This window comes from Pieris brassicae, chromosome 3, assembly GCF_905147105.1.
Source record: "Pieris brassicae chromosome 3, ilPieBrab1.1, whole genome shotgun sequence".
NCBI lineage: Eukaryota > Metazoa > Arthropoda > Insecta > Lepidoptera > Pieridae > Pieris > Pieris brassicae.
In genome coordinates this window covers 12,908,061-12,926,255 of record NC_059667.1, presented here as the reverse complement: position 1 = coordinate 12,926,255, position 18,195 = coordinate 12,908,061, and the positions used below count along the sequence as shown (strand labels likewise).

Genomic DNA, 18,195 nt, shown 5'->3' with positions numbered 1-18,195 from the left:
AGTTGTCTTCCAGCACTTCGGAACAGTGTTGAGGGAGTACAGGTACCGGAAAAGGCGCGTTAGGACCGGAGCCAACTCAGGAGCACAAGTACGCAGCACAATTGGGGGGATACCATCAGGCCCGCTCGCTATTGTTAATACAATATATCGTCACCGAGCATATTATAGTCCAGCTTTACACTGAACATATAAATAAACGGTTGCCGGCCTGATAGGAGCTACTTATTAGCGATAATCTGCTATTCTGCTGTGAATGACGTTGCTCTCGCACTTTGTAAATCTTATTTATAAATCTGAAATATTAGAAGCTTGTTTTCGTAAAATGTATGATTTTTGTCTGATTATAGTTTATATATTATTACTAACACATTATAGAAATTATCTGTCTGGTTATTAAATTTTTTTTAATACTAGTATAAACTGTATAACCATTTTCACTGTTGTCAAATTTAAGGTTATAGAATGTTTTAGTGTTGTATTATTTATAAAAACCCGATTAAATACTGCAAATATATTTAGAACAAAATATTTGTAATAATTAAAATATTATTTATGTAATTTCAGAGATCTTTGGAAGCATCCAGAGAAAATTCATACGAGCGTGAAGAATATCATTTGCATGGCGATACCGACCCATTGTATTATAATAGTCAGCCTAGAACAAATAGGTAATATGTTTCAAATATTTATGATTTAGTATCTATTAAAATATAGGAATTGGTTATCAAGTCGGCAAAGCAGCATATGCTGTACGAGAAAGCCCTCAATTTCGCCGAGTTCCGATGACCTATAGTGCCATCTTTGACTTTTTACCACGATGACGAATCCCTTGGCCACTATAAAGACAGTTTGTTTACGGCTGATATTTATATTTAGGTTTTAATTAAAAGATTAATGTGCGAGTCAGAGCCGTAGGCCAATGGTAAACGCTAACGAATCCAAGCCAGAGGTCCTGGCTTTAATGTCTATTAATTATTGGTTTGATAGAACGTCCTAATAAGGTGTCTAAGTGTTTGTAATATTTGTGAAAATAACGCATTACGCCAAACACACAAGTAAAGTAGGAGTTTTCTAATTTAGTATAGATATTATTAAGAGAAAAGAAAGTATTTTTGTTTTTTTTTGTAATAAATAAACTCAAAATTACTTTACTAATTTTTTTAATAAAGTATTTGATGCTAGAATGCCACATTACTGATGATTAAACGAAATTACCTGTAAGTGAAGTTCTATCATAATTATACGAAGAGCTTTGTCCTCCAGATTAGTATAGACCACATGTAACACGTATCGTAGTATTGTCTTTTGTTAACATAGATTTTACACATTGACAGAAAGCTGTCTGTGAACACACACTAGATAGGCCTAATCACTACATACGCTTTGACCAACCGAAAGTACTTGCGAAAGAAAAAAGATTCTTCCCAAGATTGGTACGCCAAGCCATTGAAATAAAAAAAACACCCCAATTTCAATAGAGAAGAAGGCCTAAAATTATCAAACACCTGGGATCCAATAATATCCAAATTAAAACACCAAGACAAACAATCCGCGAAAATAGAGGACACCGTGAGTCATTTCTGCAAAAACCCGTCATCTTTTAGTCGATATCAACTCCGGGCAAATAAATACAGATAACACAATTTTCTCTACAGCTGTGATACTTTTGACATTCAACACCTTTTGTCTTCAGTCACCGTGAACACTCACGATGTAAAGCACGCGAAACGTCGGAAAAAAATAATTAAAATTATGTAAAATAATTAGAAATTTATAATAATATATAGGTTTAATCCGGTTAACAAGTGTTTTCTTTCAACACATATCGTGTCGCCATTCCGCACTGTGGTTGAGGGTAGATTTTTTTAAACATTGTTTTATTGGTGAGCAAGAGGGTACTTATTTGTAAATATTTGGTAAGGGAAAGGGTGGGTGGGATGCTAATCTCTTTGGACAAAGCTACACTACACTTACAGGTAAGTTTGTTTAATCATCAATTATACGAGAACTTTTTCTTCAAGCATAGAGCAGCATAGATCACATGTAGATGTTGAGAGTTAGATAAGTTGCATGTAGCTACCTATTTCGCAGGAATATGAACTAACATAATATCTCTCGATTGAGAGAAGGATATATTGTCTTCTTGTAAAGATGACAACAAAATGAAATGGTAAATATCGCATAAACTTAAATATAAGTACATTATTAGCTAGATGCTTTCAGCTATCAGATTTGTTTCCTGTCTTACAAATAATTAATTATAAGATGGTTACTAGACCTAATTACATATTTATTGAATCGAATCACTTATAATACCTGTTACAAATGACAAATCAGAGTTATTTTGCTGATTTATTATTCTATTGTAAAATTTACCAAATGTTTTTGAGTTTCTGCTTCACTCACCTGTCTTCCGAATGAGATCTAGATATTAACACCTAATTTATTTGCCTTAGAGGCGTCAGCGTGCCTGGTACTGTGGGCTTAATTGATTCCACAGCTCAAAGTCTGGGAGGTAATTGCTTTATGAGGTTTTCTTACCCTATAAATAAACAATCATTATTGATACGTAAACATTGTGTCTTGTTTATGTAAATTTATTTGAATACCATGTAGCTATAACATTGCGGACTTTGGTGGTATCCAATGTTTAGTTGTATTCGTAACTTCTGTCATCAGTTCCAACATCTTAGCTTAAAATTAAAGAGAGAGCTAACCTACAGCTCGGAGTCGATGCTTCATAGAAGTCGACGTTATTGTCATCACAGAAGATAAACTATTGTTTAAAACAAGTGTCGTATTATTTTTTAGAATTATCTGACAGCGAAGCCAACATGATGGAGACTGATGAAAGAGGCACACATCTTCTTAGGACCCTCCTAAAAATACCAAAAAATCAGAAAATATGGGTTCCAAAACTAAGAGGCTTCTGAAAAGTGGATACCACGCTTGAGTAGTCCAGAAGGAGACAACGATGATACAAGACGCATTGCCCTTAATAACTTTTTTTAATGTTTTTAATATGATAGCAAATGGTGGAAAGCCATAAATGAAGAAATTTGACCAGAAAACTGTGAATGCGTCAATCGCATAAGCAAGCCATATATCATCCAAGGCCAAGATATATATCTGGCACATTTGCGATTTAATCTATATCATCATTTCTTGTTTCCGCAGACAAGAGCATAGTGAGTGCCTCTGCTTAACAAGAAGTAGATGTAGCATTTTGTTTCGGTCTTGTTTTGAAACCTTGGTCTCTTATATAAACCTTGTCCGAGATTGCGGCCTTTACCTCTGCGTTCAAATCAGGTGCATTGATTAGGGTACAATTCTCTGGCAGTAGGTACTTAGATACAAGTTCCTTTCTTGTTTCTTGAGACAACCCAGAAGTAGCTATGTGTTGTAGGTGTACTGCAAGATAAGACAGATCTTCTCCAAATACCTGCAGCAGTTCAGCGAAAAAGTGTTTGTTGTGGCTCCGATCCCGGCAGTTGCGAGCGGCGGCCGTGCGTTACCTGTTCATTATGATGGGAGGAGGGACATTTCAACAATACCTTCATTTTAAAAAATGAGTTAGAATGTTAAAATATGTGTGTAAACAATTATCTACCCTCAACCACAGTGCGGAATGGCGACACGATATGTGTGATCTATGCTAATCATGAGGACAAAGCTGGAATCCCTGAGTAACAGCTAAAACCTCCAATATTATTATTGATTTTTAATGTTTTTTAGTTTGGCACAAAGGTGCACTAAAGAGTGTATAGATTTCAATACATTTATATTAATATACGAATACATATATTTAATAATTTTAACTTTTTCTACACTCTCTAACACTTTTTTTTCCAGGATAGACACGTGGTCACAGCTACACGCACAGGCGAGTGTCGAATCCGCGATATCGTGGCGGACAGCTGCTGACTGGCAATCAGCAGGTACATTTTCATATATTATATTTCAATAAAATTATCTAATATCATCTGTGGTTAGAATATTCAACGGCGGTTCCTTATCACTTTTGAACTATTTGCCACTCTGGAATCAAACTCGTTTTCGACCTGGTTTAATTCCCCAGTACTATGCTCGTTAATCACTGAGCATTAGCAATCATACTTGGTGCATTAGTCATAATTGTCGAAATTGAGCCAATTTTTTATAATTCTAAATTTTATCTTTCAGAGGAACAAAGAAGGCCGAGTTTGGAACGGCAAAATACACTGTATGACGATGGAATAGGTTTTGGATATGACCCTTTTCCACCGCCTCCACTTATTAGGTATGTTGCCTAGGTCACATTATGACATATAACCAAATAGAATTAGTCTAGCTATTCAAAGGAGGAACGCTGCCAGTTATTTTGGAACCTTGCCTAAAGGGACTCCTTTTAATAATATATTTTAAGGTTAGTTATTGTTTTTGTTAGCAGTATTAAGTTAAAAGAAAACACTTTTTTAGCGGATTGAAGCTATGTAGTATTAAGTTATTTAAATGTTAATAAAAAAATGATTTCAATTTTAATAAAAACAATATATATATTTTTAAATTTAATAACGCTTCTACCAGTTTAAAACTATTTGTTTTTGGATAACTTATTTGTACATTCTGTAATACCACGATATTTTGTCACGTTTGTAAGTATTAAGTATAGAATCAAATCGCGTAATTATAAAATACTAATGCTCCTTTTTACGTTACCATTTCGAAAATTAATTATGTTACTAGTCATTTTGACTAAATTATGAAAACCTCTATTAATAAAAAAAGGTTTAGAAATTTAATAAAAAAATGCAATTGCTTATTATGGAATTTAGATTCCTTAGTAACAGAAAAAAACAAAAACGTTTTTAGTATACGATAGTAAATTACTAACATCAAACCTTTCAAACTGTTCAATATTAGAATTTATTAAATTAAACTATCCTGAATTCGTATTAATTATAAGGAACAAAACGATTTATTCAAAATGTTAATTATTCAAATTGATTGAAGACTAATAAGTTATGATATGATTATGTAATTACAGGGACCATCCACATCTATCACACCAGCCAAGTTATGAAGAGTATTTTGATGCACCATGCTATCCATACCCATTTGAACCACCAATGGGAATGTGGGATCAGCGATTCTTTTACGATGAGTGTGGACTTAATCCTATCGAGTATGAAAATTTCATCAATAAACGTCGCTCCTCCGTTGTACAGTTACCGCAAATGCCGCCCAAACAGGTTTGAACTTTTTGAGCATTAAACTTGAAAAATAAGCTTATAAACACAACAAAATACGTTAAAATAACTTGCGTTGTACGAGCCATGGCTGTAACAATATTTTGATCCCGCAGATACTGTCTGGTATTCAAAAAGTTAAATAATATGCCCTGTTAAGTGTTATTGTCAAAATACAGAGTTATAACCCTCTTGGGTAAAACCTGAATTCCGCAGTATAACATATCTTACAGCTTGTAGTAATAAATAAAGAAATAATAAAACCATTTATTATTCAAATCGGGTTAGTCGCGTGATACGAGGTTACGTAAAACTCGTTGAAGCGGGCTCTGCACGACGCGACGCCCTTGTGTAGCGCAGGTGACTTAAAATGCAAGATCTTTTAAATACGATCTCGCTAATAGCCTGAAGGGCCTTGATTAGTCAGCTCGTGCTGTTTTGGTATCCGTATTAATATACATAGGCGTGACCTGTACAATCTCCGAGCTCAGTGCAGAAATCATGAAATATTTTATGTAAGCCCACAGCGAGCATCGTAGTCACTTTTGGATACAGCAAATATATTTAACCCATGCAAAATTCTGAAATTCAAACATGTTTTATTCTGTAAAAAATATTTTATATACATTTAATGAAGGTAAGCAAAGGTATCTATTTTATTTTATTTATTGCAGTTGCCACCATCATCTCGATATTCCGACTACAATGAAATGGCGCCATACAGACCACGGCCGCGAAGGACTGCGGCAAGTTTACCAGGTAAAGACTACTAATACTAGGTAAATACTGTAAACAAAAAATATGTCTAAACATATTGACAAAGTAGAACTTCGTGCAATGCAGGATATGGAAAGACTAATAAAACTTTATAGAATATTTTGAAAAATAAATATGCAGATTAGCTAGATTTTAAGATTACAAAATTTAAAAACTTGCTTGTACCCTTGTATGAAAGTAATCTTTATCTAACATTATAGTCTTTATTGTAAATGGTTTTTTATGTAGATTAGTTTCACAAATTTACATTAAATGTCCAGTAAAATCTAAGTGTTATTGTATTAATAGCAACGCCATCATCGACACCAAAGCGTGGTCGGGCGCTACCTGTTCCTCCGGGCAGCGAATCAGGTTGGGGGCGGAGAGGGCGGCGCCTGCCCAGGCCGCCCACGCAGCGCCAGAAGCCTGTGCCGCCCACCTATACTAATGTGCCTTACAAGCAAGGTAAACATTTATAATAAGTACTATATCAATTTATAAAAATATGCTAGAAACGCCAGCATTGTTATCAATAGTCCGCGATTTAAGAGATTTTATGTTTGGAAAGTAATAAGAAGTCTCTTCGTACCATATTTATGGATAAAAAAAGGTATAATAATCCATAGCAATCAGTCAAAATTATAAATTTAAAAAAATTTCGATTTGTCTATCACCGTACAAACTAAGTACTAGTGTAATTTAAAAGTGCAATTAATTAACTTTTCTTTACATCAAATACGCTTATATACTTTTTTTGTATATAAGCCACAGTTATAGGTTTATATTTTTTTTTAGGTTTTTATTAGGTCTTATTAGATGCTTAAAGATAGTCACTGATCTTATGATATAGATTAACACTTAACGAGTAAGTATAAAAATGCCGAGCTATTTAACGGCAATTAAAACGGCAACTTATGGCAATCAGATGTTCTTGTCCCTATATTATAACGAAACTATAAAAACATGCCGAACTTACTGTTGACAAAAATACTGATTTGATATTATTTCAGAAACTGAGAGAATACCAAAGGTACCCGATGTTAGTTACGGTTATGAGACATTTGGGTACCAAAAATATCAAGACACTGCCATTGAACAGTATCAGGATAATACTTATACCACAAGGTAATTTTATTATTCCATGAATAACATTAAAAAAAGCGGTAACACCTTTCAGTTCTGGTACAGATCTGGCTCAGATTTATGTACCTGTTTCCTGATAATTAGTTTTGTTCTAAAAGGCGACCTTTAAGTCTAAGGTACGTTTCCTCAATATGTTTCCTTCATTGCGACTGTTAAATGCGCTTATTGATAGAAAGTCCATTGGGGCACGGGCAGACGGGGCATGAGTGATACGTTAAAGCCACTAGACCAAGACTGCTCTTAATGGCATTTCTAGTTCCATAACATTTTAACGTCGCATGGGACAGTTACATTTCTGTTAAATTGATATTTTTTCTTAAATCAAGCGATCAAATATTTGTATGGGCAATGGAACCTATGTAATCAGGAGACAACACGTAACTTAACTACTAAACTGCGGTGACTTGAGAATAAGATAGACATGAAAATGGAAAAACATATTTATTCACTGAGCTTAATGCAGATTTAGTCAGAAAATATGATTTATAACATATACATAAATATAAATAAAAATGTGTTTATTCATTTTAAGTACATATGCATTACAACGTTTGTAGATTTGGCAACCCCTTTAAGTAAAAAAATCATATAGACAATACATAAGTTTATTTTTGTAGTGATGAAGATGGAATGCAACCATTCTTTAATGAAACTCCCCACGCAACACCTTCGGCTACTACAGGTATTTATTATTCCTAAACATAACATCAAAAACTTCACTGAGGGCTATGAGTATAAAACAATTATTGGCGTCTTAGTTGAATAATATGTTAAACCCTTGTAACAATATATTCTAAAGAAATGAAAAGAAAACTTTTAATATACTAACAGTAAGCAACACACGTGTAGGTTTAGTAATAATATTATATTTATAGAAAAAATAATTATCTGTGGCAATGAACGCGAACTCATCGAAAGATAAAAGCTTCCGTTTCACGACCTTGACAAATCTGAATTCAGCTGTCCTTATTAGTAATTTATTGGACGTAAGCTTAGTATGACGGCTCATTTGGCCACTTTATATAATTCGTTAGCGTTTTCTATTACAAGGTGTTTTTTTAATATTCCAGCACAAAAATCTACATGGGGTGAGAATGAAAGTTCACAGTTTTCTTATACGGTGACAGGAGAAGACAGTAAATACATATCTACTACAGCGCCTTCGAAGTCGCATTCAAAAATAGAACAACCTGTTACTACAAAACAATCGGTGTATGATACAAGCTTGTCATACGAAACACAGTACAATGAACAGCAATATCAAAAATTTGATGGGCAAAATCAAAGTCAGTATCCCAAAACTCAGAATGAGTATCAACGGCATGAAAACAGGTATGAAGAACAAAAAACTGATTTAGCTTACCATGGACAATATAACGAATATAAAGAAGAGCGCAAATCAAGTTTGCTGTATGAACATCAAAGCTATCAACAAGAGCACGATAATTATCAGAAACAGAATCAATATCACGATCAACAGTATGATAAACATCAGCAATCTGATCAATATCAGCAAGATCTACAACAACAATATAAACTAGACCAGCAGTTGGAACAGCAGCAACAATATGACCGACAACAGCAACAACAGATTGAGTCTCAACATCAGTTTGAAAAACAACAACAGCAAAACGAGGAACAGCTACGCCAGCAACAGAAACAGATTCAACAACATCAGCAGCAAATACAGCAGCAACAACAACAAAAGCAACCAGCACAGCAGATACAAGCATCAGTCATGACTGGAGCTGCAACGTTAGGTTCGTTTATGGCTGGTGGAGCTAAAAAGTTAGGTAGCTTTTTCGGTGCAGCCGCTGCAGCTGTTGCTACTCCAGCTGTTACTCAACAACCACCTATCACTGCCACAGTAACTACAGCCCAAATTAACCAGTTTACATCTGGTGTAGCTCCTACAATGGTTCTTACAACAGCCTCAGTTCCAGATACAACAATAGTTCCGCAAGCAACGGAACCATCTGTAACAAGTGCAACGACAACAGCAGCAACTCTACCTCGAACTCCATCTTTGCGAAGGCAAGAGTCTATACAAAGACCATCAGTAGGAAGAACTCGAACGTTACCTGATGCTCCGGATGATTTCACGTCAAGTTTTGATGAAAGTGCCTATGATGAAGAGTACCAAAAGACTGAATTAGATCAAGTAGACCGTGATAGGACCTCTTTGGATAGGTATCGTGATGAAGATTTTACTCACGATACCATTCTTGAAGATGTCCCTGAAGAACGGAAAGTTGAAGAAACGGCTCCTAGTATAAAAAAGACAACATCACCCCCTAGGACCGGTTCTATTACTAGAAAGCCATCTGTAGATAGCTATCACAGTCAAACGCCGTCGGTACTTGATCGAAAAACTTCACAAAGTTCTTTCATATCCCATCAAGAAGAAAAGCTCTCCAGTCACGCATCACAAGAAGGTTAGAAATCCGATTTTTTTACTATGACCATATCGTTCAGATCTATGGCTATGGAAAATCTAAATATCGAATATTAAATAAATATATTTTAAAATTAAACTTAATTTAAAGGAAAATTTAAAGTTTCGAGTTTGGTCGACGATAAAGAAATTATTTTCTATTATTATTGGGCATACTTAGTGTTAGACATTAAAAATTAATCTACATAATTGTAATCGCTCAATATCTTTGTTTAAATTTATAGAAAACACATCAGACAAATCTAAAGTGACATTTCAAGATGAAAGAACAACATATCACGAGGTACCAGATGAAACTGCTTTCCACGAAAGGCAGGAGTCATTCGATCAAGGCGGGGAATTCCAAGACGATGAACAGTTTCAAGATGATGAATACAGAGATGAGAAATTTGAGGAGCAAGAACAAGAGCAGTATCAAGAAGAGTTCCCTGAAGAGGAGAGGAAGGAAGAGTTGGAATTTGAGCCCGAACAGCCCAAGTTAACGCCGAAACAGAGGTGGCACCGTGCATACAACAAGATCGTGATGCAGCTAAATGTAAGTTGTTTTATTTATTTATCTATAGAAACAGATACTTATTATTTAAGATCGTTAGTTTATTTAAAGAAAATATTAAGTTGTACGATTTTATGAACAAATCTGTTTCTACAGATGTTGTTTAATCTTTTAATATATTGAAATGGAGTAGCAAGAGAAGCAAGGTAAGATATTAGATTTTTTTATTCTAAGCATGTCATGGACCGCTATTATATTATATATATATATATCAAAATCTCCTATGTCTGAATTTGAGTCTTTTTAGTAGGATGGTTTTTTACCCACGAAATTTAAGTGATACTCTTATTATAAAAACTATTAGATTATTATTTGAAAATAGATTGCTCGAAACAAGTGGTTTTCGCACCCCGCTGTGAAATAACGATTCTAGGCTGTGTTGCGGATGTGTTAAATGGAAAAGCTGTTTCTATATCAGCCTCCTTGGGTAATAGCCTTAAATGGTTCGTGTGAAATAAAAATAAATGTATCGGTAGTAAAAATGTATTTTAATCTTATTTGTGTATTCTATTTCTATCTGTATCATCTATCCTACAATAATAATTTTATATAAAAATACGTAATTTATTACTGACGCGTCAACAAATCAGCACCATGTTCGTGCTAGAAACTATAACAAATAAAACGTAGCGATGTTTACTATAATACATTTTCTCTGGAATATTTTATATTATCAATTCAATCTAGCCATAAAAACAATATCAGTATATTTTGAGAACAATTAAGCAAAGTTATTTTTATATCGCAAAATAATTAAGCAAACAACTTCCGATCAATAAAACATATTTAACGGCAATAACTATTACCAAGGGTGATAAAAGGGTAATAAACAGACGGCAATCAATCTAACGCTAGAAGTCACTTTCCTTACATTTCTTATTCAATTTGTCCCAATGTAAATTGAATTGACCTCTACTCATGTAGGAGCATTATTGTTTTATAACTTAGAGCCTAAGATTTCTTCGTGCGAGTTGTGGTAATGTACTTTACCCCTCGCTCCTAGTATCCCGCGGGGTAAGTGGTGCCACCCGCCGGCTCCCATGACGCCTTTGAACTCAATCACCTCATTAGTTCAACTCAAGTTACTTTATCCATAAACGAATCTACGTCCTCGCTCAGTTAGAAACCGAACTTTGTGTCGTTCGCACACTTTAGCGATTTAAAAAATATAGCTTGAATATTGAGCACGTAATGGCGGCGGAAGCGTGCGAGGACGCGTACGCGGTATCGTTATCCTGCGGGTGGCCGTGGCCTGAATGTATGGGTACTATCAGCAATTTGTATGCAAATTAATTTCACTTCAGGTGTAAATGTTTACTCCTTGTTTAACCGTCGCAGTGTACTGACACTTAAATAATGGGTCGAAGTCGTAAGACTCAAGCGGCTAGCGAGGCTGACGTCCGCAACGACCGGTCGTTTAATCGTTTTAGTGGATCGCGGTTACGTGTGCGGCGTGGGTCAAGTCTGACTGATTTGGATAAGCTTCGGTGTAGTACTGGGTCTAGCGGGGGCGGATCGATTGGCGATTTGATGAACATGTTTAGTGGTAGTGCTACATCTATAGGCAGTGATAGTTTGGTAGCAAGGACCGTTCCTCTGGAGACTGTTAGAAGGAATATACCGCCTATTTCAACTCCGCCCCCGCGTCCGCCACCCTCCCCACTCATACACACGTCCCGACCTGTAGGCCCGCTAACCATGGCTCAAAGGACTCTGCGGTTCAGTAGGCTGTTAAAGTACCAGCCCTGTTCAACCGATGTGGCCATTGTTTTGGTAAGAAAAAATGTTATAATTTTCATACATGTTTTTTTCACCACAGATTTTAATATACAGTACAGTTATAAAAGCTCATTTCCAACAAATTTCTCGTATGAACTTTTCAAACAAAAAGCTTAAATTAATAATAGCATGACTTGATATCAACATGCAATCTTATCAATATTTATAAACTCACGATAAATCGGTAATTATCTGAAACTGTTTTATTCGATAACAACTATTTTATTAATGAACGTTTTATCAAATATATTTAGGTAATAATGGCTAATATTAACAATTTCAAAAATACCTCGAATCTAAAAAAAATTTTAACAGAAAATTCGATTCGACTTATTTTAAAGTCAAAGCGAATATGAAACTGAAGTTCGGCATCAGGCATGAAAATAAATTTATTATAATATTCAAATTATTTTCATTGCTCACGTATTAATCATTCAAGTATAAATTACATCAAAACGAAAGCACAAATTGAACAATCTTAACAGTACGTATTGTAGCGAACCAATATGTAATAAAATATTTTCCTCCTTTGCGAAATATTTAATCTCTGAGTCTGGTACAAATTCGCACCGAAGTAAATAATTGTTTTATAGCAGGCATTAAAGTACTTAAAACCTTTTAAAACTTGTTACAAATGTTATTATAGTCATAGTATTATTACAGCGTGATATTTCATATTTAACAGACGACATTACATCTTTTCCTTAGTAAACATTTCTATAGATTGGTGATTTAGGGGCTCCTATAATATCAGAAAAATAAAGTCCTGATTTAAAAATGTGCGTAATTATGTATGCAGAATCAGCTTAAAAATGTATTTCTGCATATGAATCATTCTATTAAATAACAGATCTAGTAAAAATCTAAAATATTAAACAATACCTTTATTTACATTAAAATAAGTTCTTAAGCATATTTCTTCATGAATTTTAGTAAGTACTTAAGTTTAGGCATTTCAATGTTGTGAATGCACCTGTTAAAGTCGCCAATCACTTTGACCGAGTGTGTCATCATTCTCGATATAATGTCCTTCAAACATACACTAAGGTCGGATACTTCTTTGAATCCGTGGATTGCAATTTCAGCCATTACTACTGGGAAAGGCGATGTCTCGTAGAGAAACTGTAAAATACATTATGCAAAATAAAGAAACATAGGATATAAACATACGCTTTGTTTTAAGCATATATTTTTAATACTGTCTAGAGACACGAATAAATAATCATTGTTGGTGATTTTCCGTTTGATTGTTATTAAAATATTCATGCAATGTGACTGGTTGGGTGTACAATCGGTAAGATTTATCTGTTTGACGGACGTTTTTCGAAATCAAAACGTCATATTTCAACGAAATCAGTTCCAAGTTTTATAAAAATAGGTTCAGTATTTTTTGACGTTTGGGTATCTACATTCCTCGCGGTGTCGGTAATATTTACATCTGCCGATTAAATTTTTGAAAATTACTTATTTCTTACCACTGTTCTCTCAAGGTCCTGACTTTCATGAGAGCAGTTACCACCAACCTGCTGTTGCTTTTGACATTCAAATAGCTTTGATGCAGAATATTTTTTTAGATTCTCCAAAGTTTCAAAATGAACTTGTAATTTCTCTGAAAAAAGGTATAATAAATATCTATTTCAGAATAAATGACAAAAATAAAACATTACTGTAGTTATATTTGATAGAAAAGCATTTTGATATCCCGATTATAGTTTAAGTTGTATAAAAAATTATCTAACATTTCACGTGATTTGAAACCGACATAGTTATAGTTTAAAGAACAAAATAAGAATTTTCTATAGCTTAGGTAAAACATAACTGTTGATCACATCAATACAATATTGCCGTACCAAAGTTGTTAAACCCTCTTTAAAAAACACACTATCAACTAAATTACTCATAATTAAAATAATCCTCTCAACCAATGGAATACTGGACTAATCTAATATTTGTGTATCTTTACAGCTCTTTAAAGTTATATCTGTTTTGTATAAACATAGGTCTTTCAACCAATATGTCATATAGCTGATAAATTCCTACTGTTGTCCTAATAATACGGTTTGTTATGATCACATCCTGTATTGTTCCAAACGGATATAGTCACATCTAGATAAACAAGGAAGACATACCAATAATAACTAGTGTGTGGGATTAAACATACCGGAATTAACAATGCATTAATATGACGGAGGCTGGGTTCAATTCCTGTGAAATAATTAATTTCATGGGATGGCACTTTGCTAATAATTTTAAGGAAAAAAACACATTTGTACTCGTTATAAAAGTAATACTTTAGGCAACGGATAGATTATCAATTATATAGACCCGCCAACTAAATGCACAATTACCATTAGAGAAATTAATTAAACACATATAACTTGTAGCTTGTTCAAGTAACTTAAAGCTAGGTATCGTACCCACTTACACATTTATCGCTAATATGTTCTAAGTTTCGGGTAAACTAAACATTATTAGAATAATTGACTAACCCAGACTTCAAGTTTCATGAACAAGAAAGTAAATTTGATTTTTGAATATTAACTTATCGGTAAGACCGTTCATATTTTTTTTAAATACTCAACAAAACAACATTTTGGTATTAATTAAAAAGAAATATAATTTTCATGACTGCATAAAATTATTATAAAACAAGTCTTTGCTTTTACTGTTAAACCTTCATGCCTCAGATGATAAAATTGTCGGGTTGGTAATAGATTTCGTGATCCTCTTGTCATTCACATCCCTCATCTGGTTTGAGAGTTAACATAACAGACATAGATACATAACTAGATAATACGACTGTACTATCTTTTGCGTAGATGGTCGGTGTTAATAGGGTATGCTATAATGTCGTTGGACAACTCGAGAGAAAAAAGCTTTCTTTTTTTCTATTACATAATAAGGATTTCAATAAATGGACTTTGCCAACACCAATAAAAAAATTCACCACACAATAATATTCTAGTTTTGCTTTAGTGTAATAAACTTACCCGGCAACCGTTGTACTCTCTGATAGCCCAGAGCTAAGCAGAGCGTGACATTCTCATCAGCGAGCTGCAGATTTTCGCCTAGTAGTTTAACGATGCTCTCCTTGCAATAAGTGCCGTTGCGAGGTTTACGATCGTGAATTATTACCTGGCAAGTTTTTAAAGCGTTGTACTTTAGCGAGAACTTTGTAACATACATTTTAGTTTAGTATTACAAAGAATTTATAAAAAAATTGATAGGAAATGAACATATTTCATAAGTATTGAACTAGATGTTTTTAGATTTTATAATTGAAAAAAATAAAAAAGCACACAATCATGGCAAGGCAGGAATGATAATGTTTTCATCTTCACTATTTATAAAAGTGTATAAAAACTAAATAATACTTCAAGAAAGCAACGGCGTCGAAATCGAAACAATTAACAAATACGAAAATGTACGAAAAAGTATTTAAGACTAATAAACTACGCCGTTTACAATTTCTAAGCGAGTAATGATCCGTGACCTGTTTTCCGTCGCATATTTTCCACTTTACAAAATAATTAAATGTAATTTGAAATGTTGACCTAATTATAGGTGTGCTATAGTTTCTTTTCTTTCTTTTTTACTGAAGGAATGTACCACGACTTATGAATTTTGACGAATTTAACTAAACGTTACTAGTTTTCTAATAGTTATATAGGCAAAGCGAATTAAAGATTGATTTTAAAATTTATTAGCAGTTATGCTTCCTTAGTAACACAAATATGGGCGTGTATATTGTTTTTATATCACAGCGGATCAATTGATTGAAGTTAATAAAGATTGCAGTTAACTTAGGCACATGCCTAAAGATCATTTATTAACAATTATATATATGTATTTCTCAACTTTTGTTCCACTTCAAGCTTTACGTATAATAACTTTAGTTATAAAATCATGCGCCAACATAGTGGAACATAAGTTAAACTTACTTGAAAATAAAGGGATATCTGTTCAAGGTACACTGTCATATAATTTATCGCCTTATCTGCTTCGTTCTTCATGAGAAGTTTAATTTGTGAGACCAGAGTGTCCATGTCTTCACGAGATTTCTGTGTCCTTATTTGTATATCTGCTATAAGATTTCTATAACCATTTATAAGGTTTTCCTGGAAATCTGTTGTCTGAAAATTTTATTTTTACCAAATAAAAACTGTTTTAGCATTTATTTCTGAGCCATTGATAATGATTCTTTGTGTGATATGGTATATATTCGATGTTGGTCCCTTATACATCCAAGTATTATCCAGTTTTTGTCTTGTTTTATCGTCCTAGGCCCTAGATCTACCCTAGTACAATCTTATGTTATAAACTATATACAGAAAACATATATAATACTCGCCATCTTTAGTTTTAAAATAATAACCCATTAGGACCTGAGTAAATATAATATTATATATTATAACAACATTTTTCCATTAGAAATACAAACAAAACATCGTTTCTTAACGACCAAACACAAAACAACCGCGCGTAAAATAGCAATAAATAGAATATAAATTTTACGATACGTCAGCTTCGACACAAGGCTATATGTGAACTTATCAAGAAACCCCAAATCTATAAGAAAATTCTTCTTTAACGTATTGTCTAAGCTTTCATAATAAACAATGTGTTTATAAATATTAAAATGCTCATAAATAAATATGTAAATGTATTCTTAATCTATATATAATAATTTCATAGATTCATTTATATATAAATGAATCCCTATTTCTCTTCGTTGAGTTTGTTATTGTCAGGTGAAGATTCTTATAAAAGAAAAATTAAAAAAATTGTGTGGATAATTAGAAAATTTTAGAGTACATTTTTTACGAAAGCAAATTTATTACAATTCAATCTTTTTTCATGTAACCTTATGGCGTTTGACATAACATTAAAAATAAATATTGTTTAAAACAAATGCTTAGATCGGAGTTATTATATTCATAAAATACAAATAAGATAGTTACAGTCGCTAATTGTTAGTGGCATTAATCTTGAAAATCCACGTTTTTCACATGACCAGTTATATGTCGCATGTTACCATGTCGGATACCAACAAAACTATCTATATACGCGCCAGAAATACAAACAAAGAATGTTGTATATCACAAAGCATTTTTAATGAATTATACCAATATTCAATTCGAAATTAATATACATAGTTAAGACTGGACAACGTCTGTTGGGTCCGCTAGTTTCCTATTAATATATAACAGTCAAAATGTGTTTATGACAAATTTAAAAGTTTTAGGGGCTACACAAAACAAATTAAAGTACGCAGTTAGGGAAATATAAAAAAAAAACTATTTTGTAATCCTTTTTTATATAAAAAAATGTCTGTTAGTTACTAAGAACCGTAAGGTTATAGTCGTAGAAAATATTAGATGAAGTGAGAGTGACCCAATAAATTTAGAAGAATACTTTACTAAGAAAAGACATACAGCAATTAGTTTATCATTTGTGTTTTTACTTGATACATCCATAACTTTTTTGCTCGAAGATAAATCTTTTAAAAATATGCCTAACCAGTCTTACTGTAAAAATAGGCACGAATAGGTTTGAATGGAACTGACCTGAATCGAAAACACGACGAATAATACTGCGAGAATAAAAAATGTTTCACGACTCATCTTTTTTATCTCATCTCTTTACACATTATTTTTAATTAATAAAAAACACTCCTGCTACCTCATTAATGACCGAACGACTGAATGTTTCTTTGTTCGTTATTGTTTTCATTTCTACCTGTGATTGATACCAATTGTTTTGATTTGAGTTTGTATACATTGCACATATTATACATACTATGCGTCCATTAGGTTAACTAAGCGTTAATTTTACACTCTAATTTCATTGGACGTCGAAGGATATTAAGAAATTTCGATATTTCTTAACGAATACAACCTGGGTTTCTCAAGAAAATACCATACCAATTCCTTAATACCGACAATCCACATAGCTTCCTGACATTGCTTGAGTGAGAGTTAGAGACGAGACTTACGCACGAAGGATAAGATATGACTTCCGTATGTCAAAATACAATACGTTTTTGACCTACAGGAGTGACACTTATCACTTCTGAATCTTAACCAAGTGCAGCGGCTTCACTTGCATATCAGGCTTCTGTTAATTTGCTTATTAAAACATTAATTTATAACTAAAATCAAAGACAGATTAAGTAATTCTGTAATAAAAAACTTTCCTACTTGAGGAGCCACGTTACAATCATAAACAGCCGCTTTTATTCTTTCTGTTCCTGTTCTACCTCGTCTCGTATTGTGTATCCA

The 18,195-nt window shown here is 33.3% G+C and overlaps 3 protein-coding genes across 3 annotated transcripts; 2 read left to right on the top strand and 1 right to left on the bottom strand.

Annotated features, from left to right (window-relative positions):
• Positions 1 to 3,886: 3,886 nt before the first annotated feature.
• On the top strand, positions 3,887 to 8,366 carry LOC123707480. Its single transcript, XM_045657565.1, has 8 exons — positions 3,887 to 3,938; positions 4,183 to 4,279; positions 5,027 to 5,231; positions 5,903 to 5,987; positions 6,294 to 6,449; positions 6,995 to 7,109; positions 7,745 to 7,809; positions 8,198 to 8,366. Exons 2-8 carry the CDS (start codon positions 4,249 to 4,251, stop codon positions 8,249 to 8,251), a joined length of 711 nt encoding a protein of 236 aa, XP_045513521.1. The 5' UTR covers positions 3,887 to 3,938; positions 4,183 to 4,248; the 3' UTR covers positions 8,252 to 8,366.
• A 68-nt stretch (positions 8,367 to 8,434) lies between these two features.
• On the top strand, positions 8,435 to 10,499 carry LOC123707790 (ras-interacting protein RIP3-like). The gene is made up of 4 exons (XM_045658127.1): positions 8,435 to 8,459; positions 8,519 to 9,562; positions 9,807 to 10,117; positions 10,458 to 10,499. Exons 1-4 carry the CDS (start codon positions 8,435 to 8,437, stop codon positions 10,497 to 10,499), a joined length of 1,422 nt encoding a protein of 473 aa, XP_045514083.1.
• A 2,284-nt stretch (positions 10,500 to 12,783) lies between these two features.
• Positions 12,784 to 17,627, bottom strand: LOC123707479. Its single transcript, XM_045657564.1, has 5 exons — positions 17,482 to 17,627; positions 15,856 to 16,047; positions 14,905 to 15,049; positions 13,390 to 13,523; positions 12,784 to 13,036 (listed from the first exon to the last, which is right to left on the bottom strand). The coding sequence occupies exons 1-5, from the start codon at positions 17,536 to 17,538 to the stop codon at positions 12,821 to 12,823; spliced, it is 744 nt and encodes a 247-aa protein (XP_045513520.1). The 5' UTR covers positions 17,539 to 17,627; the 3' UTR covers positions 12,784 to 12,820.
• Between the last annotated feature and the right edge of the window lie 568 nt (positions 17,628 to 18,195).

What these genes read in the sequence shown, in the direction of transcription:
- LOC123707790 (XM_045658127.1), top strand. Translation starts at nt 8,435, where the DNA reads ATGAGTATCAACGGCATGAAAACAG. An exon ending in CAGTCACGCATCACAAGAAG is followed by an intron (nt 9,563 to 9,806) that starts GTTAGAAATCCG and finishes TTAAATTTATAG; the next exon opens with AAAACACATCAGACAAATCT. An exon ending in AGATCGTGATGCAGCTAAAT is followed by an intron (nt 10,118 to 10,457) that starts GTAAGTTGTTTT and finishes ATTTGAAAATAG; the next exon opens with ATTGCTCGAAACAAGTGGTT.
- LOC123707480 (XM_045657565.1), top strand. Translation starts at nt 4,249, where the DNA reads ATGACCCTTTTCCACCGCCTCCACTTATTAG. An exon ending in CCACCGCCTCCACTTATTAG is followed by an intron (nt 4,280 to 5,026) that starts GTATGTTGCCTA and finishes ATGTAATTACAG; the next exon opens with GGACCATCCACATCTATCAC. An exon ending in AACACCTTCGGCTACTACAG is followed by an intron (nt 7,810 to 8,197) that starts GTATTTATTATT and finishes TTAATATTCCAG; the next exon opens with CACAAAAATCTACATGGGGT.
- LOC123707479 (XM_045657564.1), bottom strand. Translation starts at nt 17,538, where the DNA reads ATGAGTCGTGAAACATTTTTTATTCTCGCAGTATTATTCGTCGTGTTT. An exon ending in TCGTCGTGTTTTCGATTCAG is followed by an intron (nt 16,048 to 17,481) that starts GTCAGTTCCATT and finishes TAAAATTTTCAG; the next exon opens with ACAACAGATTTCCAGGAAAA. An exon ending in AGATATCCCTTTATTTTCAA is followed by an intron (nt 15,050 to 15,855) that starts GTAAGTTTAACT and finishes AAAACTTGCCAG; the next exon opens with GTAATAATTCACGATCGTAA.